Below are 26877 nucleotides of genomic sequence, written 5' to 3'. Positions count from 1 at the left end.
TGGAACAGAAGATTACAGAGACAATCCAAAGATACAGCAAACTGAAGAATAGTGAGCAAGAGAAAAAACAAGCAGATGAAAAAGATGGCAACATAAACTGTATGGATTTAGTATATCAGCAGCTATTTCTATTTGGTTGCAAGAGGCTGTAAGAACAGTGACATGTATAGTAAGACTTGGTCTGAAAAAGATATTACACTGAGACAACGTTCCACCACTCCTTGTGAAAGCTATAATTTATCTCTGGATGTTAAACAAGGATGAAAAAATTTTTTAGTGTTAATATAATCAGCTTGTAAAATGAAGATCAATTGTCCTTTTAGCTTTGGAACACTTAACAGGAAAAACACCCTGATTATAATCCTAATGTAAAGCAAAACCTTAACTAAATATTCCAATTAATAATCTTTTTAAATAAGGGCAGTGTTAACAGGGACAATAAGGTGCTTAAATGCTTCATAAATCCAGCCTATAGACAACTTTAACAATTATTCACATACCCATGGCACAATGTTCTGTCTTTACTAAATTTACAGGAAGTTGCAATGTTCTCATTGGCATCACTTCAATTGATAATTTTCTGCAGCAAAAAGATCTCAAACTTACACTAATTTTTTCAACTTTCACTAATAGTGTGTAGGTGCGTGTGTATATTTTGTCAATGGTGCTGATGAGCTCAAGGGAACAAATAAATATGAATGAGTCAGATTCCAATGACATGAGCCAATATAACATAGTAAATATGAATTAATTTGCTATTTCTGCAATCATGTAATTTTAAATTTGCACATTTATACACCATCCTAACATTGCTGGACTCGCTTTAACCTAATCATTCTTTCCTCCTCCACCTGCAAAATAATCACTGTTCATCAATTAAGCACAGCTATTTAAAAAAGCACTAACATGTATATTACCAGACAAAATCCTAGGAGTCTGTATTTATAATTTGTAAAAAATGCAATTTACTGTGATTTATTAACATGGATTAAAATGCCCAACCAGTGCTGCAGTGTGACAGTATCTTAAAAAATTAAAATTCTTATACTAAGCTCACAGAGAACATAGACATATTTGCAAAGGGACTTGAATGTACAACAGTATTCAAAAAATGGGATAAAGCATTGGCAAGTTTTACAAGCAAGGAAAAAAGTAAGTGCACAATTATTTACATAACATCTGCCAGAAGAAATTAGAAATCATCGATACATTAAATTACTTTTCTACAAAGAACCAACCAAATAAAAGAACCATGTTTCACACCGCAACTGCTTCAAAACCTATATTGCATTGTTCTGCTATTGTTTAATAGTATACAAATGAAAAGAAAATGTTTTACTACAGAAAAGAGATTGAACAAAAAATAAGTAAAGTAAATTGCATGAGTGCCAACACTCCTTAGAAGTGCAGTTATATTTAACATACTTGAATAAAAAAATTTATACAAAACATTCAATAAATGCATTTTTAAATGCAACAATAAAATACTAAATTACAATTTTGAGCCAACCTGTGCACTACAACGTCAGTTAGGATGGCTGGAATGTCTACTTACAAAATAAAATTTGAAAAATGTTTTTCTTCTCACTGGCTTCACGAACACATATATACAGCTCCAACAGGAGTAAAATGTATTTTTTAAGAATCAAAAACAGTTGTGTGAAAGACAAATAAAGATGAGCACTGGTGATAAGTTTATTACAATGTCTGACTTAAGAAGTATCTTTAAAAGATACAGTACATAAAATATTTACATCTTATTTTACAGAATAATGTTCAAAATGGGTCAGCACAGCCCCATTTTAGTGCCATCCTGAGCTGTGAAAATTGTTTTGCTGGAAAGACGGTGGCAATTGTGGTCTGGGAACAGAAATTTGTGGGGGTAATGCAGGCATCTGTTTCAGTCCTTGACCTGCATGTGGAAGTGGGACCACATTGGGAGATGGTGGATGGAATCCTGGGCTTGCAAGCGATGCAATATTATTTGCTCCTTGAGACTGGTGATGAGAGCCTTGTCTTGGCAGTGAATGGTGAGATCCTGATCCTGCAGGTGGAAGCTGAGATCCCAGAGGAGCATGATGTGAGGGGTGGTGACTCAAAGGCTGATGGCCCCCTGAAGGGAGATGGTGTGGTCCTTGAGGAGTTGGATGGTGAGATCCTTGTCCTGGAGCAACATGAAGTCCTGACCCAAGAACTGGAGCTGGTGGTGGTGGTGGCGGTGGCGGTGGTGGAGGAGGGGGTGGAGGAGGATGTGCTGAATTAAGTGCAATTTGATGCGATGCTGTAGTTCCAGAGGCTGAAAGAGATTGATGTCCTGTTGCAGAAGGTGGAGGAGGGTGAACAGGTGCTGGCCCAGGAGGTGGAGGTGGTGGTGGATGATGTCCTGAAGACTGGGCATGTAGCAGTGGCCCCTGGGTTGGTTGTATGGGATGAACTGGACTAGTTACATGTGGCAATGGTGGTGGGTGTGGAGCCTGTCCTTGAGGTGGAGGATGATGTGGGCCTGGGAGAGGCACAAGGTGTGGTCCTGATCCAGGTGATTGAGATGCTGGGGGTAGTGGTGGGGGTTGTGTTGCAGATGCCGAGGCAGAGTGATGCAGACCAGAACTTGGAGGTGTCAGATACTGCCCCGTAGAAGATGCATGATGTACAGAGGCAGCTGCTGCTGGTAGTGACCCAGAAGTGTGCAATAAAGCAGAACTTGGAGATTTTGGGGGACCTTGTTGTATAATGGAACCAGGTGAAGGTTGAAGCAAACACGCTCCAGGCAAGGTCTGGGTTGGACTTGGTGCAGGAGAGAATGTTCCCTGCTGTGGAACATTTGTTCTTGGTTGATTAAAACTTTGAAAGTTGCCAGAAGGTTGCTGGTTTTGATAATAGGTAGGTGGTGGCGGTGGCGGCGGCGGCGGCGGTGGTGGTGGTGGGGGCACACTGCTGCTTGAATGTTGCTGGTTGAACTGATTCAGACTAGGCTGGTGACCTGATGGTGCCGTCGATGAAGGATAAAATGTTGCACTTGTCTGCTGCTGTTGTGCTAAAGTCCCAGGCTGTGCTGCCTGATAGTAGACTTGTCCCACAGTAACAGGGGTTAAAAAAGATCCTCTGTGTGATGTGGCCTGTACAGTTCCCACTTGAGGCGATTGCGAATGAATTGTCCTGTATGGTGATCCCAGCTGTTGTGACTGAGACTTTGGTGAATGCAAGTGCAGCTGAGATTGTGGTTGAGAACTTGATGGAAGATAGCTGGTCTGTCCAGGCGTGTGAGGGGCTGGAGGTTTAAGAGGATGCTCAGCATGTGGTGGGAGCACAGGACACTGAGTCTTCAATGGAAGCTGAGCTGGTTGAGAATTAGATGGTTTTATTGAACTCTGGGACTGTGATGGACATGGATGCTGTGAATAATGCGGATTTCCAGACTGGCCATTAAAATTAGTTTTTGATATTGGTTGGGAATCAAACTGAAAATGAAGTTTTTGCTGTGTCTCAGATTTAGTTTGACTTTGATTAGAAGTCTCAGTTATATTACTTGTACTTTCTAACTGGGAAAGATGAGATTGTAGCAAGGTCTGAGGCTTCACCTGCAACTTTACCTGGGACTGGGGTGAAAATGCAGGAGACGACGGAGAAGATATTTGTGTTGGCTGTTAATTTAAAAGAAAAAGTTTGAACAAATCATTTAAACTCAACACAGCAAAATTAAACTGTATAGTACTTTTCATTATCAATTATTTTTATACAAGTTACTATATTGTGTGCAGCATTTATAATGTCAGCGTACATAATGCAATATATTCTAAAGCAATCAATAGCAAATTACCTTGTTTAATTTTGAAGGGCTTATATTATGCTTTTGAGAACTCACTGGAGATGGACACTCCTTTTCAGCAATTTGTTCTGGGTTTTCCGCATCTGAAATTTCTGCAGAAGTAGTAAGAAAATGAATTAATGCATTCTTAGAACAATAAGGCAGTGTTAAAATTGTATGCTTGATTTTGAAAAAGCAATCTGAAAGCAACCCTAAATTCAAAAACAACAGCCATTTCTTCTTCCAATATCTTGCATTTAATAGAACAGTTTTACGTAATGCTATACAGTTAAATAAGACACATTGTTTGCCTCCAACATGCTGACTCATTTACCATATCATCACAGTTCATAATATAATTCTTTCCCCGAATTACAGGCAAATCTCACTAACATTAGTTACGTACAAAAATCTGGCCAAATTAGCATAATTAAGCAACCTTTTCTATTCTTTAGCAGAAATTCGAACATTGAGTTCCATCAAGGTGGGACTTTGAGTTTGCCACTTATTTTCAGTAACTTTTATGTACAAATGAGGTTCCGGCAAAACTCTCAGTAAGCAGTGTTCCTCTGTACAACAAATATAAACTTCAAACTGTAAAGTCATGGATATTTTGTGAGCCATAACTAATGGATGTTGTGGCCAGTGCTTTTAAAGGAATACTCTACAATCATAATATACTATACCAGAATATTCCTTAAAGAAATATTTTTAATGGTTTCCATATAGAACGATATCGCTCCCCATAGATCAAATATGACTTTTATAATATTTCTCAGCACTGGATGAGCTAGGAAAGTTGATGCATGATACCTCTCAGTGCTTGGTCACATATTTCCAATATTCCTCAGGAATATTTAATCATTTTTCCTACTAGGATTCATGATATAGCCACATGAAGATCTAAACTGCTCAGGCTGAATAATGGAGATTGTAACGTTAGACAGATATCCAAGTGTTTTGATCAATTACCTTTAGAAGATGGGTAGAAGTTTCACAGTTCTCTTCTTGAAGTTACACTTGTGTTCAGACACCTCCTCAGGAGGTAAGACAAACTGGGGAAGATGCATGATGTTTAACTTGTACATTGCTTGGTGGAATGAGCAGACTTGAAGGGCAAATAACTCTTTCATCCCATATCTTTGCCTTTATAAGACCATTATGCAGCCTTACTGTGGAGTATTCCTTTAAATTTATACCAGCAGAATTGCACAAACCACTAGACGTTTGCCCTACAATATTCACACACCTAGCAGTTATACTGAAGCAGAAGTAGTAATAGAAATTCCAGAATACAAGAGAAATTTACAAGCACAAGGTGCACACATTTTTATTGCAGATTATATACATTTTGTCACATACATTATTTTATTTATAGGTACAAAGATGTATAATTTTAAAATCAATTTTACATTTCAGGTACGAAACCCGTTCACTTCTTCAACTGTGTTCACATAAACAGTTAATTATTAGTGCAGGCAATATGGAGGAACAATAAGGGGACTCCAGTCTAGTATGGCATTAGAAAATATTCTCTATAACAGGTACAGGTCACAAAAATGGTGGAATGATTATGGAATGTCTTCTCTACTGACCTAGGTTAGGTTCACTGGGAGAGATGACTGGGATCTTCAGTTGAAGACGTGGAATGGGTTTTGAACAGTGGGATGAAGATGGAGTTTGGAGATGAGACTGTGGCCAATGAGTTGATGTTGGGCTATGGGTGGGTGAAATCATTCCTACAGATGGGAAATCCCAATAACAGAGTATTAGAAATGATAGACTTGATCCTACTGAATAAGTTTCAGATAAAAACCTTTTCAAATATACTTTCAAACAAGCACCAAAGCTGTCATTGACTATTGCTTATCACAAAGCACTTTCACTCTAAACAGACGTAGTATTAGGAATACAATATCCCAATGGATACTAATGCAGATGGACCATATCTTTATAGCTTCTTTTGGATAGCACCAATTATCTGAATCACGTACTAGTAAACAAAATAACAATTCTGGTCAATCTGATGAGTTAATCCAAATGACAGGCAATTGCATCCAATGTCCCAAATGCTTTTTTTAAATTAACTTTAAAAAGTGCCATAAATTGCTCATAGTATCTAAAACATATGGTATAACAACACACTTAACAGGTTTTGAAACCTCAAATTCAGCATTGAGAGTGTTCCATGGCAATTCTTAAAAATTGCTGACGTATTCACCTTCCAACGGAGGACATATGCCTTCAATTTTCTCCAAATTGTTTATGTCCAGCTCAGCCACATGCTTCAGGAGAGAAAGCATTACACCCCCAAATCTCTGCCTGTGCACTTGTAGTGCAGCCACTAGAAAGTGCATAACACATCATTCTAACTTGACACTGCCTACCACTTTGTGGAACATTCAATGCTCCACACCTGAGGTTAAGGAATTGTGAAAGAGCTGAACACCTGCCTTTCCTACTCCATGACACTAGGCACTTAAGAATTTGAACCACCAAAACCAAAATCCACTGAAGAATTAAAACAAGCTTGTTAGTTCTCAACTTCATTCCTGATTGATAATTCCAATGACCTCTACCTGTTTCATTAGTGCATCAATAGCTACAGTCAAATTTGTGATCTTACTGTTAAGTTAGCAGTGGCAAGTTAATATCTAAGTATGACCATCTTTTTCTTATAATAGTTTGTATCATGCCAAGGAGAAATCACATTCTTAAGAGGACACTGTATTGACATGAGAATCCAATAATTTATTTATATGTCTACAGTCTAAATTAAATAAGAGGTGCATGACACTTACCACCTTCTTTTTCTTTTCTATGATCACTCAAAAGCAAAGCTCTCTGATAGCTTCTTTCTCTTACTTTCTCTACTGAGGTTGAAGCAGTCCTTAAAATAAAATATAGGAAGTTATCAAAGAATTGGTATCATGCAGCATTCCAAAGGCTTTAAAGGTTATCTCATTAGCCAATAAAACGATAGTTAACAGCACATTCAAAAAAAATCAAAGAATTACAATTCCCTTTAATATATTTTAAACCATACTTTAGTTTATATTTTTTTAAAGATTTTTGTTTAACTCAATAAGGGAGCTAATTTTAAGGAGTTACAGTCAGAGCAACATGCACTGCATTACTATCAATAGTTACAACCAACAGAAAATGTTTCTGTGATGTTGTTGCTTTGAATGTTTATGTTCATGCAGTGTTCCTTCTCAATTTTCCTCAAAGCCACTTCCTCCATCATTTAATCAGATAGCCCCTTTTTCCTTCTTACTTTGTAGACTTTCTAGATTTCTAGAACTATGCAAATAAGAGCTCAAGACTATAGGGTCAATGATACGATGGTATGTTCTGGGGGCACTACAGCATATATGGTACCACTCCCTGTTATCAGATGGTGACTGATGGCTAACAATGCACTCTCAGCTTACTCCAATTCAAATGACAAGTGCTAAGTGCGGCTCAGTAGGCCTAAATGTTGTAGCTGGAGGGCTTGAGTAGTGAACTGGGTATTGAAGGGGAAAGCACATTATTTTATTTTAAGTTTTCAGTTGCTGCTGTCCAGGACATCGCCTCAATGGTCTAAAAGTGCCATTCATTCCAACCCTGGCATTCTCAGCACAGCATGGGGTAGAGTTTCCACTAGGTTGCTCTTTTTGAAAAAGGCATAATTCAAGAGAAATCAGTGTATCTGCTGTAAGGTATCTTGGAGTTTTAAGTGCAAATTTCAATGTAAATCCAGTTTCTGTGAACGTTTGTGTTAGTTTAAAAAACATCCAGCTGGATGCAGTCCTGCCCACAAAACAGATCATGCCCCAAGGCTGAATGAATCACCATAGGGAGTTTCTACTAATTGTATTTGTTTGCAGGCCTATGAGGAGGGTCGAAAAAAATAATAAACTGGTTCTTTTGGGTGCAAGGACACTAATCGGTATATTGTAAATGGTTTTGATCTTTTAAAGAAACTGACTACTGTGCCCCAATATAATTAACAATTGGTTTTGTGTTGCTTTTCAGTAATTTAATATCTGGTTACTTGGAGGTGGAGAATTGACACTGTGATTAAAAACATTTATTTTTTTGTGATTAAACCCGTTCTCAGCTACCTTACTTAAACATAACAAGAAATATCTTATAAAGCAGTTAAAAAAAAAATAAGTATTTTAAAATGGTGCCCAATTGCACTGGTTCATGGCAGATTTTGAGTTTGTCAATGTGCAAATAAGTTTCAGCAGAAACTCATTACCTAATTAGATCAATTAATATGTGCATATGCACATACATTATTGATATACAGAAGTCCTTCTCAACAAGTGCTCAGCTGCCAATCCAGCAAGTTGGTTCTGAGTATATTTCAATATTTCAGGTTTCAGACATGTAGAAGGGTTCTGGATTTTACTATGAAAAGGCTATCATCATTTCTTGGGTGGTTTAAAGATTTGCAATGTTCTCAAATAACTTCCTGACATTCTAGAATTACAGAATATACAGCAGAGAAACAGGACATTTGGCCCAACCAGTCTGTACTTTTTGTGTATTTCACAACTCAAAATTGGGCATCCATGAGGAGCTGTGGGCCATCAGCAGCAGCAGAATTGTACTCGAACACAACCTGTAACCTTATGGCCTGGCATATCCTCCACTCTACCATTACCATCAAGCCAGGAGATTAATCCTGGTTCAATGAAGAGTGCATGAGGGCATGCCAGGAGCAGCATCAGGCAAACCTAAAAATGAGGTGTCAACCTGATGAAGCTACAACTCAGGACTACTTGCATGCCAAACAGCAAAAGCAGCATGCAATAGACAGGGCTAAGCAATTCCACAACCAACGGATCAGATCTAAGCTCTGCAATCCTGCCACATCCAGTCGTGAATGGTGGTGGACAATTAAACAACTCACTGGAGGAGGACGCGCCACAAATATCCCCATCCTCAATGATGGGGGAGTCCAGCATATCAGTGCAAAAGATAAGGCTGAAGCATTTGCAACAATCTTCAGCCAGAGGTGCCTAGTGGATGATCCATCCCAGCCTCCTCCGGAGGTCCCCAGCATCACAGATGCCAGTCTTCGGCCAATTTGATTCACTCCACGTGATATCAAGAAACAGCTGGAGGCACGGGATACTGCAAAGGCTATGGGCCCTGACAATATTCTGGCAACAGTACTGAAGACTTGTGCTCCAGAAATAGCTGTGCCCTTTGCCAAGCCGTTCCAATACAGCTTCAACATTGGCATCTACCCAGCAATGTGGAAAATTATCCAGGTTATGTCCTCTTCACAAAAAACAGGACATATCCAACCTGGCCAATTACCGCCCCATTAGTCTAATCTCAATCATTAGTAAAAAATGATGGAAGGGGTCATCACAGTGTTATCAAGTGGCACTTACTCAGAAACAACCTGCTCACTGACGTTCAGTTTGGGTTCTGCCAGGCCCACTGAGCTCCTGACCTCATTACAGCCTTGGTCCATACATGGACAAAAGGGCTGGACTCCCGAGGTGAAGTGAGAGTGACTGCCCTTGACATCAAAGCTGTATTTGACCAAGTGTGGCATCAAGGAGCGCTGGCAAAACTGGTCAATGGGAATAAGGGGGAAATCTCTCCACTGGTTGGAGTCATACCTGGCACAAAGAAAGATGGTTGTGGTTGTTGGAAGTCAATCATCTCAGTCCCAGGACATCACTGCAGGAGTTCCTCAGGGTAGTGTCCTAGGCCCAACCGTCTTTAGCTGCTTCATCAATGACCTTCCTTCCATCATAAGGTTAGAAGTGGGCATGTTCGCTGATGATTGCACAATGGTCAGCACCATTTGTGACTCCTCAGATACTGAAGCAGTCCGTGCCCATATACAGCAAGATCTGGACAACATTCAGGCTTGGGCTGATAAGTGGCAAGTCACATTTGCATCACACAGGTGCCAGGCAATGACCATCTCTAATAAGAGAGAATCCAACCATCTCCCCATGACATTAAATTACATTACCATTGCTGAATCCCCCACTATCAACATCCTGGGGGGTTACCATGATCAAAAACTGAACTGGACTAGCCATATAAATACTGTGGCTGCAAGAGCAGGTCAGAGGCTGGGAATTCTGCAGCGAGTAACTCACTGCCTGACTCCCAAAGCTTGCCCACCGCCTACAAGGCACAAGTCAGGAGTGTGATGGAAAACTCTCCACTTGCCTGGATGAGTGCAGCTCCACCAGCACTCATGAAGCTCGATGCCATTGAGGGCAAAACAGCCTGCTTGACTGGTACACCATCCACCACCTTCAACATCCACCACTGATGCACTGTGTGGCAACAAGGTGCATTGCAGCAATTCACAAAGGCTCCTTCGACAGCACCTTCTAAACCCACGACCTCTATCACCTAGAAAGACAAGGGCAGCAGTTGCATGGGAACACCACCACCCGTAAGTTCCCCCCCAAGCCACTCACCTTCTTGACTAAATCACCATTCCTTCACTGTCGCTGCGTCAAAATTCTGGAACTCCCTCCCAAACAGCAGTGTGCATGTACCTACGCCACATGGACTGCAGCGGTTCAAAGAGATGGCTCACCACCACCTTCTCAAGGGCAAATAGTAATAGGCAATAAATTGCTGGCCTAACCAGCGGCACCCATGCCCCGTGAAAGAAAAAAAAAATCCCATTCTGACATCCAACAGAATGATTTACAAAATACAAGTATTAGACTGAGTTGAATTGTAGCTCAAGGATAAAAACTGAGGGGCAGGGGCGGGGTATGGTGGAGGTGGTGGTGACATGTAACACTCAAAACATGTTGCCAGTGGAAGTCCAGGGATCAGTTCATAATTTATATGGCTTAGAGGACATCAACAGTTTGAATGAGAATAAATTGGATACAGTGTTCAATGATATCTATGTTTAATGGACAGAAAGGTGGCACAGAAGTGCAAGTTCATGAGAACGAAGCAAGAACCTAGGAAACCTGCAAGAAATAAGACAGGAGGAAAAAGACTCCCAGGTTTTCATGGACAAGTTATTAAAATCATTGATTCAGTGTTCACAGGCGTTGATGAAAGCAAATTAAATGTTGACGTAAATAGTTAAACATGTGACCAATAAGACTCAAGGTGTGATGAAGTTGTATTGGGCCTATTACGTTCAATTTTGGTCTCTGGGCTACAAAAACGATGCAGGGCGATCGAGTGAATCCAGAGGATAGCGAAGCTCATTTCTGAATTTACGAGAACTAAGTTATGAGGAAAGATAATTTATCTTTGGACATTGCTCTCTGAAAAAGAGAAGGATGAGGGAAGGTTTGGTACAGATCTTACAATACCCACCATTTAAGTTAAAGGGATCAGAAGAATATAGGAAATTGAGGCAAGTTTTTTTTTGAAAAACAGCATGATAGAATTGTGGAATGGACTACCAGCAGGGATGATGAAACAAAATTACACAGCTTTTTCTGAAAATGGAGGACAGGTTGAATTTTATTGAGCGATACGAATGGTGGACTTTACAAGACGGTTATGTTTCAAAAATTGTCTCCTTTAACTTGAGACAAAGAATTCCGAAAGCACCCCAATTCAGAAACAGACATGTGTGATCTGGTTGCCACTGTAGTGAAATTGGGAAGAAACCTACTTAAATCAAGTGACAGTTTTCACACCTTTCCACAGTAACTCAGAGCAAATAGACACCAGCTTTTTGTGACACAAAAAGAGAAAACAACTATGTAGCTATAGAGAAGCAAGATTCTTATAAGAGTCCATTTTCTGTTTGAAAGCAAGGGAACAGAATATACGGGACTTTTGGAGATTTAAGGAGCAAGGAGTCCCTGAAGTGGGCCTTGTTGGTGGAAATCTGATCTGGAAGACTCTGGATGAACGGAATCACTTTGAAGGACACTAGGAGTTGCAACCTAGTGGGACAGGGAGAAGTGAGCCTTCTGAAGAGCTGAGAGTAACTTTCAACTTGTTCTTGTAATGTTACACATCTGCCAGAAGTGTGGTGATGCTGTCTACATCAAACTATCATTCAATTATAACACTTCAACCATCTCCTTGCTAACCATTTTTTTCATTCATTCATGGGATGTGGAAGTAATTCACAAGGCCAGTATTTATTGCCCATTCTTAATTGCCCTTAAGCAGTAGGTGCTGAGCTGCCTTCTTGAACTCCTGCAGTCCTTGTGGTTTAGGTACACCCACAGTGCTGTTAGGGAGGGAGGTCCAGGATTTTGTCCCAGTAACAGTAAAGGAACAGTGATATAATACCAAGTCAGGATGGTGTCCAACTTGGAAGGGAGCTTGCAGGTGATGGTGTTCACATCTGCCTGCTTTCATTTTCCTTCTGGGTGATAGAAATTGTGGGTTTGGAAGGTGCTGTTGAAGGAGTCTTGGCAAGTTGATGCAGCGCATCTTGTAGGTGGTACACACTATAGCCAGGGTGTGCATGTGTTGAAAGGAGTGAATGCTGAAGGTAGTGGATAGGGTGTCAAGTGGGTTGCTTTAACCTGAGCACTACCCACACAAACCATACTTGTGTGAACTCTACCATGTACTAAGTGCAACTAACCTATTTTCTATGTCATCACCAATCTCTACTGGCTCCCTCCTCAAAATACACTTATTTAAAAATCTTAGTCCCGGCTTATGATCACCAGCCCCACATTCCTCCACCGGCCCCCAAAGAACATTACAGCCTTGCTTCATCCTACCTCTGCAACCTCCTCCAGCCCAAAGTCCCAGCTTTCACTTTCTGGTCCCCTCATCACTCCACTGAGGTTGACAAAATTTTCAGCCCATTTGCCTCTTGCAATTCCTTTGTTAAGTATTTGTGCCTTGCTACATCTTTCCCTTAAAGGTGCTGTGTAATTGCAAGTTATTACAAACAACTGCAAAACATTTTTACACATAAGAAATTTGACTTATAAATTGTATTGCTACTTCCAGTTCAAATTACTAGACTGATGGTACTCAAAAACTTGCAAAAAAAATTATTCTTAGATTATTTTGTTTTTAAAGGTTGAAAATACACAGTATGTGAATAACACATTTTGGCGCATGCTTATTCTATGCTTATATCATACAGAACATGCATATTTTATTGCTCAGAAGAAATGGGCATACGAACTTACCATTGGACATCTGCATCATCTAATTTCTTTTCTGTTGAAGGGGTCTGCTTAATTGGAGATTTGTTGCCAGTTTCAATGGGATTTGCAGATTCCACTGTAGCAAGCAAAGATGATGAATGACCTGATGTACTTTCACCTTGCTCTCCGCTAGCACTTACGTTGCTGTTACTGATGCCATTGTCATTGTTATTGGCCCCACTGATACCAACACCACCAGCAACACCAACAATACTATGTGGTGATGTGGCAACTGGAGAGAAGCTTTCTGATTTGGAACCACTTTGTCTTGCTTCCCGCTGTCTTTTACGATACTCCAATAAAGACACCTGAAAACAAAAAACAACTTGTAAGTGTACTTCACATCAGTTACGAAAAATTGCTCCACTTTCGGGTACAAATTACATTTCTTCTTTCATTCTTAGATACAAATATGCATGATGCACATCTTACTATAAATCCATATGTCTCTCTTAGACCGAGCATTTTGTGTTAAGCAGCCTGAAAACAATTCTGTCAATTTTGATCATTAACACTTACCTTCTTCTTCTGTGGTGGATTTTGTGGAGTACAGCTTCCCTCTGTCATACCATCCCCATTAATCCCCTTGCCATAGTTGATTATGCCATCTTCAGAGCAGTAATAACCAACTCCTTCTGGAAATGATAGTCTGTTGTCCTCTTGAAGAATTTTTGACTCACTTGCCCTGAAGCCACCTCCTACTTCCAACTGATGTGAAGGTGTCAGATCCCGAAGATTTGAATTCAAGGGTGAGAAATTTAAGCTGGGTCGTTCTGGGCTCTTCATCCATGAAGAGTAAAGAGTGCCCATTCCACTGTAAATAGGTTCTGATTGGCTGATTGTGTCAGTCCGATCATGGTGAATAGGGCATTCTAAATCTTTGTGCCGTGCGTGCTGTTCACATACTTCATGTCCCGTCTGGAGTTCTGCTACACATTCAATGCCACTGATGCACTGACTAATTTCTGTCCTGCTCCTTGGGCTAACATCTCCAATAGTCTTTGCATCATGTAGTCCCATTTCTATTAGGCTGGAGCTCCTTAAAGAGTTCAGTGCTAAGAGTGAGGGTACTCTATCAGAAGCCTGCAAGTAAAAACGAATAGAGTTATTGGTAATTTATTTTATGTTACTAAGTTCACTTTTGAAAGAAATTCCTCGGAATCAAGGAATTTCATACCGCTATATAGGCTGAAGTATAATTCACCATGTTAAAAGAAATAAACTGGAATAAGGACAGAATGAGGCAAATTCTTTTCACATTCATCAGAAATGTGAAAAATAGATTTTCTTTCCCTGACAAACAAGTATTATTCTGCATTCTTTAGAAAGTTAGAATATATCTTGTATGGTCATGCATTGCAATGATAATTATGATCTTACACAATGCTGCAAATATAACTTTGCACCTTTTTTACTGAAGAATCAGTCAGCTTGCCTGGATTGTAGATCAGATTGATTCATCAATTTAGGTGCTGATGGCTGCATTGATGCGTTTCTCCCCTTCTCTATGTCCTGCTCATCCTCTGGAAGATGAAGCAGAAGCTTTGGAGGGGAAGAACCCTCTTGAAGAAACAGTCATTTTTCTCTCGCTTCCAAGCACCAGATCAGAGTTCAGCATCATAGCTGGGATGACAATGAGATAGAAGAGAATGCACAACAGGATTTGAATAGTACTTGTGAGCAAGAGCAAGTGGACAGGGAAGCCCTGAATATGGTTTATTGGAGGACAAGGCTGTGTCCTAAAACTACTATGGGAGATTGGGATGCAAACTTGAGAGACCTGGTCCATAAAGGCAGGCTCCTTGGCATGCACCAGCAGTAATTGGAGATATCAAAACTACTTGGCTGGGAGCTGCAATAATATGTCAGAGTATGGAGGAGTTGCATTCCATGAAGGCATTAAAAATTATAACAGCTGAAAGGTCCAAGTTTGTCTTTTTGATGGGCTATACTGAGGTATTCAGGCAACAATGGCAAGTGGCACTATGCAAATGACAGCCAAAATCTGAGATTTTCTTGCAATGTGGAGTATTAAGATGGATCAGTACTGAAGTTCTATAAGCAAAGGTGGTGTGAAGGGGTTAGTCCTGTTCTTTTTCTGGAAGCACTAGTCTATGAGCTGCTGCTTAATAACCCTGGCTGCTTGCTGTGCAGTCACGCTGCAGTTTCTTCTGGATCTCTTCTTCCTGGGACTCTTCCTCATATGATGATGATTCGTCTTCAGCTGCTGCTGGCTCAATGTTTTGTCTCTCAAGAAAAGGTTATGCAGCAAACCACCAAGTTACAGAATCTTGAACAGGTCACACAATTTTAGAAGCTTGTGATGTGGGAAAACCACATAAGCAATTTTGGTGTACATCTGATACTGGAAAGAATCAGCAAAGAAACTTATCATCTGGTAGCCAGTTGAAAATGGGAAAATTAAAATGACACGGTAGCAACACAAGATTTGACTATAAGAAAATAAATGGCAGTCAGAAACTAGAACTAGAATACTAACAAAGACTGCAGCACAGAAGTAGTAAAGGAATCAGTATAAAACTTACGCAAAAGATTCAGCAAGTGAGTGATTATCAACAACCTATAAATCATTTTGAAATAACTGATTAAAAAATAGCAAATATAACATTTTTCTGCTATGGAACTTTAGAACTGCTGAAGGCAAGGGGAGGGCACTGAGATGTAAAACTAGAACAAGGACTTATAAATGAGATCCTTCAAAGAGTCATACGGACTCGAAACGTTGTATTCCTCTTCGCGATGCTGTCAGACCTGCTGAGTTTTTCCAGGTATTTTTATTTTTGTTTTGAATTTCCAGTATCCGCAGTTTTTTACTTTTATCTTATAAATGAGATGATTGGAAGTGTATCTTTGAAAGGCTACCTCACAGGTGAACATGTTTAGAGGATAGTCCTTTGGTTTATCTGGTTCAGATTGCAGCTACTCATTTGTTTGTAGACGGAGTTGAACAAAAAGAAGCATCCTTGAAAGAAATTCTATTTAAGACATTCGTGACCAGTTACTATATTCATACCAGTAGTAGTAATGGTTTTACAAAAAATCTCAGTGCTCAGAGCTTTCTTCGGGGTGGGGGGGGAAAGGTTTGAAATTAACCAGAATTTTATTGCATATGTTAAAGGATAACAGTAAAATAGCTGTACTGCCTCATATAATTGAAGAAACTGTTGGCTCCCATTATCAAAGCTTATACTTTAGTTAGTATTATCAGCTTGCTTTAGTTAGTGGCAGTCATGTCTGAGTTAAGAATATGTATGGGTTAAGAAAATGGCATCAGAAGATAGAAGTTAAATGAGAGTTTAAATAGAGGGCTTTTTCAGTCTATATTGGTGGTTCAGTTAGGCATTGTAGGTCCCACAGCACTTTCTGAAGAGGAAGCTTCTCTAGTTTCCCGGCAGTTCCACAACAGAGAGTAGAACGGATGAACTAGTCATTCAATTTGCTGCTTTGTTTGAAAATTTATGGGCTCAAAATTTTATCTTAATTTTTCTACATAGCACCAGTCACTGCATTTAGAGCTGTAATACAAATAAATGAATGCCTTTCCTTAACATATGAATGATAACTACTTAGTCAAGTCACTGGAAGGCAATAAGCACCCACAGAACCATTTAACAGAGTTAAAGCCTTAATAGTTACCTTAACAAGAGCAAGAAAATCTGCAAAGTAATGCATTGAACCACAGGTATATGTCCACAATTCCAAACATCCCAAATTAACAATCCTATTTGTGTCTTTGTAAGATTAAATGTTAGACTTAAAAAAAAGTTACATTGACTGAAAAAATACTTTTGTTGATAATTACATTCCAGGACCTCTATAGTCTGTCTAGTGCACAATAAAATTAACAATAAAGTACCTCATGACTGTATGCTCTTCGCTTAACTTCTGGGGAACTTTCAGGCGATGAAATGTTCTTTGGACAGGCCAAAGGAAAGAAGAAAAAGATTAAATGTAAACAATGGATATCTTAAAATTGAACTGGGTTAATTAGTTCATAGCATTCTATATCAAATAAAACCAAATGATATTTATTGAATAACTTCCAATACATCTCAAAACAAGTTTTTTAAAATTACTATCACATGTTGTTTGTAGGAGCTTGCTATGCACAAATTGGCCACCACCTTTCCTACACTACAACAATTAACTACACTAGCTGGCCATAAAGCACTTTGAAACTTTGAACCATCAGCTGTAAAGTGCAATATAAATGAAAGTCTTTCTTTTTCTTTTATTGTAATAAATACTAATATAGATAGACCTCCCTATTAAGGTTGACTTCAATCTTTGCATTTTACGCATTTTTTTTTACACACCAGTAGAATAAACCCAAATTGCCATTGGTAATAAGTAACATGTGGACCATGTTGCATCTTGAGTCTATTCCACTATTCAGTTTGCTCATGGCTGATCTGTACTTCAACTTCATTTACCTCTCCCACCCTGTTCCATCATACTCCTTGATACCTTGACCTCACAAAAATCTATTCATGATAGTCTCAAGAGTTTTAATTGACCAATCATCCACATACTTTTGGGAGAGTGTTTCATATTTCTTCTACTACTTGGTGTGGAGAAGGGCTTCCTGATTTTACTCCTGAATGACCTGGCTCCAACCTTAAGGAAGTTTTGGTCAGGAGGCAGCACCTCTTACTCTGAGCCAGAAGTTCTGGGTTCAAGTCTCATTCTGGGACTTGCTGACCTCAGCAGGAGAGTTCATGATGCGGTTCAAGAGGTTGATAACCAGCCTACTAATTCTTCCAACACTTCCTCACTATTGCACAAAGAAAAAAAAAGTGTGAAGATATGGAACACACAAAATCATTGTTCGCTGTGTATCGCAGTGAATGGGCCCAACGCTGCCACTTTCGGACTGGAAAGTGCCCAATCTATCTCGAATTATCCCGAAAGGGCAAGGCATCTCAAAGATTTGAACAACAGATGAAGGTAGCTGTTTCACACTGCAGTGGCAACACAAGTGGTGTTTTGCACTAACAGGATGCTGCCATCAAGCCATAAAGATATTCTGTGTGCTACACAAATGAGAAACGTGGTGTATGAATTTTAGTGCCAGTGTGGTATAGGTTGCATGTCTCAATGACTGGCAGGTCATATCAAACAGCATGTGCATTTGGTTGTTTGCAATGGGCAAAATACTGACCGTACTCAACCAACCCATGCTTGCAAAATACAGAACATAATGTCTAAGTTAGTGTGATTCTGCACTTGGGCAGCACTTGCTGAATAATCCAGTGTGTGCTAAGAATTATACTAACAACCAATTTAAAATTATAAGTTGGGCTCACAATATAGCTCACTTATGCTTGCTAAAAGCTACAGGTATTTGTATGCCTGTCCTCTGCAGACAAAAGGAATATGAACAGACACTGAACCTAAACAAAGAGTGGAGGAACAACAGCTCCCTGGTGTATTCTCCATGCCAACTCCTCGACCAGAACTGACTTGCCAACCAATCAGCACCCCTTTTCTCATGCAGTATAAATTGTTGTTCCCTTCGAAATCTGGCATCCAGATGAGTGCAAGATGAAAAGCTTCAACAATAGCTCTCATTTTGTCAACAATACCCAAGTTTTGTACTACCAAGCGACTAATTATAAAGCACTTCTGGCATAATACACACTTGAAATTTGGAGATCTTCCAACTTCGCAGCATAAATCATCTGAATATATTTTTATATATTCAACTGCATAAGATGAAAGTTTAGGAAATTTGATGGCAATAAACTTTCATAAATCAACTCTGAAGAGATTGGCTTAGAGATGGTAACATAGATCCTCAGAAAACACAAAATGTTATAATTATAATGTATTCAATTCTTCATCATCATCAGGTCCTTGGCTCACTGTCTACGGATGCTTTATCCGCAGCTGTCTTCTTGGCAGTTTTTGTCAGTAGTGGCTTACCACTACCTTCCACTCTCAGGTAGGAAAAGGAGGCAGGTCCCAAGTCTACCTCAGCCAGAATGGGAATCAAACCCGTGCTATGCCATTATCCTGAATCACATACTGGCCATTTAACTAACTGAGCTAACCGGCAGCCCTTATAGCGCATTATCATTTAAGACTACTATTGCTTCCAGAATAAGTCTTTAGACAAATAATTAGCACAAATTAAATTACCTGTTCTTTAAATTTTATTTTTTACAAATTTGGTTTTTAAGCCTAAAATGTGCAAGTGGTTAATAATGCAAGATATAAGTTATTGTATAGATTGTTCCTAGCTGAGTATTATCTTAAAGTAAAATAGAGCAGTAGAGAATAACATTCTGGTTGCCATAATACATTGCTTTCCTATTAAAAAAATAAACTTACCTCGAATTGCAGGGAATTCCCTTGAAGATTGGGTGTTCCAGGTGTTACAGGTGAATAAACAGGTTTGTAGCCATTTCTACAAGATTCATCCTCTATTTTTCCCTTTGTTGGAGTACTACACATAGAAGGATCTGAAGCAGTGATATCAACAAATGGTGGAGTTGTCTGTGGAGAAGGGTTTGGAGTGGAGGGCTCAGGTAAACCAGAATCAGTTAGATGGCGTAACCTTCTCTTCTTTAAAGGGGTAATTAATTCTGTAAGACAAGGCAGCAGATGGGAACAACAGAAAACCATTTTTGAGTCAGGATGAGTGAAAATATGAATAAAAAGTTTGACCAATTAATTTACAAATAAAAGTCAAAATACATACTATAAACAATGCACAGTTTAACTCAAAACCCCACTCCTTCCACATGCACACCCACACATCCTCAATCATTCCCAACACCCCTCTCATGCAAGTGTAGGAGTTGCAACACCTGCCCTTTTACCTCCTCCCAAACACCCCTTCCAGGTGAAACAGTGATTTACTTGTGCCTTTCAATTTATTTCACTATATTTACTGATCACAATGTACTCTCCTCTACTTTGGAGACACCAAATGGATACTGAGTGGCTGTTTAGCAGAACATTTCCACTGAGCCCATAAGTGTTACTCGAAGCTTCCGGCTGCCTGTCATTTTAATTCCCCACCCCACTCCCATTCTGACCTCAGCCTCCTACACTGTTCCAATGAAGCTCAATGTAAGCATGAGAAATAGCATCTCAATTTTCAATTATTATACTACTTTCTGGACTGAACACCGAGTTCAACAATTTTATTTGAATGAACCTGTGTCTTCATTTTTTCATACAGCATCTGTTGGTGGTGATTCTGCTATTCCTATTTACGCCTCCTCTCGCCTTTTCTTTATTGTTCCATTACCATTTCCTTTTGCCTTGCACCATCATTCCCCCCCTTTGTTATTTAATCTCTCTTGCCCCTTCATCCTTTCCCTTTGCTCTTTCTTCATCTCCCTGTTTTTCCCTACCCCTGAACTTGCTTTAAACAAGAATCTAATCATCGCCCCTTGACATTCAATGGTATCAACATGCTGGGGATTACCAATGACCAGAAACTGAACTGGGCTTGCCCCATAAATACTATGGCTACAAGAGCAGGTTAGAGGCTAGGAATCCTGCAGCGAGGAGCTCACCTCCTGACTCCACAAAGCCTGTCCACCATCTACAAGGCACAAGTCAGGAGTAGGATGGAATACTCTCCAATTGCTTGGATGAGTGCAGCTCCAGCAACACAAGAAACATGACACTATCCAGGACAAAGCGGCCTGTTTGACCGGCACCCCATCCACAAACATTCACTCCTTCTGTCACTGACATACTGTGGCAGCAGTGTGTACCATCTACAAGGTGCACTATGGAAGCTCAACCAGGCTCCTTAGACAGCGCCTTCCAAACCCATGACCACTACCATCTAGAAGGACAAGGGCAGAAGACACATGAGAATATCATCATCTGGAATTTCCCCTCCAAGGCACTCACCATCCTAACTTGGAAATATATCGCTGTACCTTCACTGTCACTGGGTCAAAATCCTGGAACTCCCTCCCTAACAGCACTGTGGATGTACCTACATCACATGGACTGCAGCAGTTCAAGGAGGCAGCTCACCATCATGTTCTCAAGGTCAATTAGGGATGGGCAATAAATGCTGGGCTAGCCAATGGCGCCCACATCCCATGAATGAGTAAAGAAAAATCTGTTACATCTCCATTTTTTTCTAGTTCTGACAAAAGGGTTATCAATCTGAAATGTTAAGTTCCTCTCTACACAGTTGCTGCCTGACTGGTGAGTATTTCCAGCATGTTTCGTTTTATTCAGATTTCCAGCATCTGTGGTCTTTTGCTTTTGTATGAAGGCTTGCTCAAGGTGATGAGATGATTCAGAATCAACCACCATACTAAACCCAAGAAATTTAAAAACTTTAAACTATCCCTCCCCACATGTTAAAACCTAAAATAAAGTATTGGGATCTTTCTGTGACTTTGTTGATCACTGCAAGCTGCTGAACTGGCACAGGTTATAACTGTAATGACAGAGAATGGTGGAATGGTTTTGTGGTATTTTGAACAAAAATTACAGTTAGGTACTGGTAAACCCATGGTCAAAACTGCATTAGAAAAACTTCTAGGTTCTAAAGAAGGGCTCAGACAGCATCAAGATCTACTAACCCAAGGTTAAAAGTCAAATGAAAAATTGATCCTAGTTTTGCTAAGAACTTAAGGCACTCTTTGGTGGTAGATTATAGATATGTAACCTGAGTTTTATGTAAAAATATCCAAGGGTCTATCCCAAATGGTCATGGAAGACCAAGTAAGGTTGGTGACAATCCCATGTGTGGAGGCTGAGCAAATGAGGGACAGTATCCATCACAATTCTGATTTATTCAAATCACATCAGTTTGTTACAACTTGTAATGGTTCAGTAGATTATGACTTCAATACATTTCAATACCTGTTAAACAGCAATTCCCACTGAGTGCAGTAGTGCCTGGGCTGTTAGTTTCTCCACTCATTGCTGGACTCAGAGAGCCATCATACGATGTGGAGTCAAAGGCGTCAGCAACTGTTGATGAATTTTCATCCTCTAAGGCCTGCTTTAACCAACGCTTCACAAACAAACACAGGAATTAGATGCTAGTCATCAGTATAATTATAGAGAACAGGAAAAATGTAGAGCCTAACGCTAAAATTCTCACTTCCTCAGGGTTCTTATTAGTACGCAGGTAACCATTAAATTTAGATAAGGTTAAGAAATAAAAATGCTTGCCTTTGTAAAATGATGCAGATTTAATCCTCAAAAGACTTTATTTAGGCTTGAAATTCAGTTCCTTTGGTTATTTAGGTATAGACAGTGAAGTCCCTTATCAAATTCAAAATTATAGGAGCCTTTGCTAATTCAACATTAGCTCAATAAATAATAGATTTATGTTTTAAATGGGCTATGTATGACATTAAGCTAATTCATAAAATCTCTACATAAAAATAAATTTACATGACCATGAAAAGTAATGATAAAGTTATATTACCTTTTTACAGGATCCAGCTTTTGGTTCCAAAGGTTCTTTCCGTCTTCTTCTCTCAGACAAGAATGGGGAGCAAAAGCGAATATAGTGCTTAGGGGTTGTATAAATATGAGGACTATGTGTAAGGCCAGGTAATGAATTCAACTGTGTAGCTAAAACTTCAGGGTCAGTTGTTATCCGCAGAGGTCTATCTAAAGGGTTGTCTGTTGGTTTACCAGCCTTCTCATTCAACCATTCACTGACCAAGTGCTGAAAAAATAAAGTAAAACTATTAATGTTGCTAGAAAACCTATATATGTATACAAACACACACACACACACGCACGTATAATCTTTTGTCTTTGCTTGCCATCTAATTTCCAGTCGGGTCATGCAGGAATGAAACTTATCAAAAAAGTACTAAATTTTATTTTTGTAAATTTGGGAAGTTCAAAATAGGAAATAAATGTTTATAAAAATAGGCAAGTAGAATAAAATATACATGAAATATTGGCATAGACCATTTTAATTTAAGCAAATGGCTGATAAATGAAAGTCATGCAGTATGTGATCATATTACCAATGTTGGAGACTACAAATATATAACGTTTTCTAAGGAACACAAACACACAAATTTTAACAACATAAACAGATCAATTAGATAGATGCACACCTTTTTTGTTTTGGGGTACTTGGGTGCGGTTTTGTTGACAGTTGGTGATGGTGTTCCTGTTGACTCTTCTGTTGTTACTGTGGTGGTTTCTGCTGCTGCTGATGGTTCGACTTCAATTGCCTCATCTTCTATGTTAGCATCGCAAGACCTAGGTGCTGTTTCAGGAAAAGAGTTTTCAACTTCATTCTGTTGGTTACTGGAGACATCAACTTCTGGAGAAGATGGAGGAATATCGGAGCAAGTACTGACAGTTCTGTGCCTCCGACGTTGCTGTCCTATGTGAGTCCTACTGCGAGAGAAGCTTTTCCTCTGTTTTGCTCGGTTTACCCTGGCAGGATTTGGCTTGCTTAAAACTTCTTCTTTTACTGATTCCTAGAAGAAATGGGAACATCATGATGATATACTAATTAAATTTACACATGCATCCCTGGTTGAGTTGAGTGAATAAATTTTCCTGAAATCTAACTGCAAGGCAAAAGAACCAGTGAAAGCACATGGCTTTTATTAAGATTTACTACAGATAATGCTGGACCTTCAGCTTGCTGGAAACAGCACCTTGCAGTGTATGTTATCAGTTAGGCCTTTTCTGCCATTTGCAGCTCAAATTTTTTTGCACCCTCATGCTGAAGCACGAGCTGAAAATAGTGTGGTGAAGGTAACAGGGTATCTGTGACCTTAGTTAATGACAGAGCCAACAATGCATCTCCTTTAGCAATGATATTTAAGGATTTCAAGAGAAGCAGAGGAACAGAGGAGAAGGATGATGAATTAAAATCAAATCAGGCTCAAAAAGAAAAATTCAGAGGGGAAGAAAAACTGATTAACAGAGAAAAGAGAAACAAAGGAAAAATAAAAGGATAAAAAAATAACAAAAATAACACTCGACATTTTTGAAATCTCCAACAGGAATGAGATTGAATACTTCAAATTGTTTGCATTCTGAGACGTTGACTGGCATTGCATTATACACCAAATTATTAGACTTAACCTTTTGTGGTGAGTTTAATGGAAAATTAATTGCAAATCCAAATTCTTTAAAATAACAAGGAGGTTAAGAGCAAGATGCTGCTTGTGTGAATCAAAGAGCAGAGTGGCATAAATCATAAATTTTAAAGGTTCACAACTCAGAGTTATCTCTTAATCCCATGTTCTGACGAAAGGTCACAGACCTGAAACGTTATCTCTGTTTCTCTCTCCACAAATGCTGCCAAACATTTCCAGCAATTTCGGTTTTAATTTTGTATTTCCAGCAACAGCAGTATTTTGCTTTTAATTTAATCTCCTGAACTTGATGGCCAACTAATAACAGCTTGAGTTATTAATACACCATTAATTTTCCAAACAAGTTGTGGCTCACTATTTCATTGCTTCGACAAAAGATTTAGTTTTCAGAGTACGTCATGTTCATTTGGAGCTTCATTTTGATCAAGTTTATTATCTGTTGAAGCTCTAGCAAGATCTCAAATGATTGGGTGTATTTTCAGTGTTGAGTTAATGATGTACCTTTGGCACTGATGCAGATATCATCTGAATTGCTTCTCGAGTACTCCTCCAAGGTTTTAGTCATTTAAGTTGCGAGACGCCAGAAATATATTAACCAACAGAAACCTTGTTTTAGCAGATATCTCTCCTCAACTGCCAGGGTTTCCAGGGAAAATTTCCAAGTCGAAATGGAACATTTGACTCAAGAATTTAAGAGGAAATCCTAAGCAAGGGCAGTGAATGTTTTTTTAAAATTTATTCACGAGGTGTGGACTTCACTGGCTGGGACAGCATTTATTGTCCATTCCTAGTTGCCCTTGAGAAGGTGGCGGTGAGCTTCTTTCTTGAACTGCTGCAGTCCATGTGGTATAGGTACACCCGCAGTGCTGTTAGGAAGTGAGTTCCAGGATTTTGACCCAGCGACAGTGAAGGAACAGCGATATATTTCCAAGTCAGGATGGTGAGTGACTTGGAGGGGAACTTCCAGGTGGTGGCGTTCCCATCAATTTGCGGACTTTATCCTTCTAGATGGTACTGGTCGTGGAAGCAGTGGTGGTGAATTCCTGCAGTGCATCTTGTAGATGGCAATACACTGCTTCTACTGTGCGTTGGTGGTGGAGGGAGTGAATGTTTGTGGATGTGGTGTCAATCAAGTGGGCTACTTTGTCCTGGACGGTGTCAAGCTTCCTGAGTGTTGTGGGAGCTGCACTCATCCAGGCAAGTGGGGAGTATTCCATCACACTCCTGACTTGTGCCTTGTAGATGATGGACAGACTTTGTGGAGTCAGGAGGTGGGTTATTCATCGCATGATTCCTAGCCTCTGACTTGCTCTTGTAGCCACTGTATTTATATGGCTAGTCCAGTTCAGTTTCTGACCATTAAACATCAAGGGATGATGCTTAGATTCTCTCTTGTTGGAGATGGTCATTGCCTGGCACTTGTGTGGTGCAAATGTTATTTGTCACTTGTCAGTCCAAGCCTGGATATTGTCCAGGGTTTTCTGCATTTGGACATGGGCTGCTTCAGTATCTGAGGAGTCACGTATGTTGCTGAACATTGTGCAATCATCAGCGAACAAACACACTTCCGAGCTTATGATGGAAGGAAGGTCGTTGGCGAAGCAGTTGAAGATGGGTGGGCTGAGGACACTACCCTGAGGAACTCCTGCTGTGATATCCTGGAGCTGAGATAACTGACCTCCAACAACCACAACCATCTTCCTTTGTGCTAGGTTTGAATCCAACCAGCAGAGAGATTTCCCCCTGATTCCCATTGACTCCAGTTATGCAAGATCTCCTTGGTGCCACACTCAGTCAAATGCGGCCTTGATGACCCCTTCCATTAATTTACTGATGATCGAGAGTAGACTGATGGGGCAATGGGGTTGGATTTGTCCTGCTTTTTGTGTCTTGGTTACTACAACACTGTTTCCCACTCTGATAGAGATAACAAACAGTTTCTGTGAGGACAAATCTCTCAATGGTCTTTGAGCAGAAACAGGGAGGGTAGAGACATACTCTTGAAGTTCGTTGACATACTGGATGGTTTTAGTAATGTGTGTCTGCAGATGCAAAAATTGGTTCTGCAGAGACTGAAAGTGAACCAAAGATGATTGGTTGTTGCGTAGTTCCCGAGCGAGAGCTGCAACTGCTCTGAGACACATTAATTGTTAGTGCCACTAGAGAAGAGGTAGTTGCAAGCGAACCTCTAACATTATTTCCTGGAAATCGCTGTCTCAAATTTTGGTTTCAGCTATGCTTATCTGCTTAAAACCCTAATAACTGTCTGTTTTTAAAGTTGCTCAATGAAGTTTATCAGCTATTCTTTTCTTGCCCCTCCAGTAACTGCTACTTTTGATTGTTTACCATCTCTCAAAATTTCACAAAGCTTTTTCAGCCACTGTCGTATCTATGTTTCAGTCGCTCGATTTAATTCACCTCTTTTTTTCTAACTCTAATCTGATTGATTTGGCATGCTACTGCTTGATCAACAAGTTTTAACGCTGCTATGTTTTTCAGCTGACTCTCCTGATCGCCAATGATTCTGTAAACACCTTGCTTAATGTCCTCCAAAATTACCCATTTCCTAAATTACAATAGTGACGCCACTTCAAATGTACTTTAAATCGTTGTAAAGCACATTTGGACATCCTGAGGTGTGAAAAGCATTGTATTTTCCATTTCTCTTTTATTGTGTAGAATCCCACCAGTCTCTTTCACTCCCAGTTCATCCTTCCTTTTCCTTGCAAATTTGCTCAAGCTCATCCTATGCATCACAAGGGTCATCCTTGTTTCCCTCACATTTGTACGTTCTATAGTTGTGGAATCTGAGCTTCGTTGTAGGGTGCTGGTTAGTTTG

The 26877-nt window shown here is 39.7% G+C and overlaps 1 protein-coding gene across 9 annotated transcripts in view; it reads right to left on the bottom strand.

Moving 5' to 3' along the window:
• Positions 1-945: 945 nt before the first annotated feature.
• The window catches only part of kmt2e (lysine (K)-specific methyltransferase 2E), a 139148-nt gene continuing 113216 nt past the window's right edge, over positions 946-26877 (bottom strand). For 8 of the 9 annotated variants that reach the window (XM_041202241.1, XM_041202240.1, XM_041202245.1 and 5 more), the window contains 11 exons: positions 23037-23408; positions 22388-22633; positions 21814-21967; positions 19300-19553; positions 16823-16879; positions 13465-14028; positions 12928-13253; positions 6607-6695; positions 5401-5544; positions 3818-3918; positions 946-3641 (listed from right to left, as the gene is read on the bottom strand). In XM_041202241.1, coding sequence (XP_041058175.1) covers positions 1803-3641; positions 3818-3918; positions 5401-5544; positions 6607-6695; positions 12928-13253; positions 13465-14028; positions 16823-16879; positions 19300-19553; positions 21814-21967; positions 22388-22633; positions 23037-23408 — 4146 coding nt within the window. In that variant the 3' untranslated portion in view covers positions 946-1802. Of the gene's footprint in view, positions 3642-3817; positions 3919-4777; positions 4861-5400; positions 5545-6606; positions 6696-12927; positions 13254-13464; positions 14029-16822; positions 16880-19299; positions 19554-21813; positions 21968-22387; positions 22634-23036; positions 23409-26877 lie in introns of those variants that run through there. The other variant, XR_005944726.1, reaches the window with a different exon arrangement.

The sequence above is a fragment of the Carcharodon carcharias genome, chromosome 13 (assembly GCF_017639515.1).
Source record: "Carcharodon carcharias isolate sCarCar2 chromosome 13, sCarCar2.pri, whole genome shotgun sequence".
Lineage (NCBI taxonomy): Eukaryota > Metazoa > Chordata > Chondrichthyes > Lamniformes > Lamnidae > Carcharodon > Carcharodon carcharias.
This window is presented reverse-complemented; position numbering and strand designations above follow the sequence as displayed.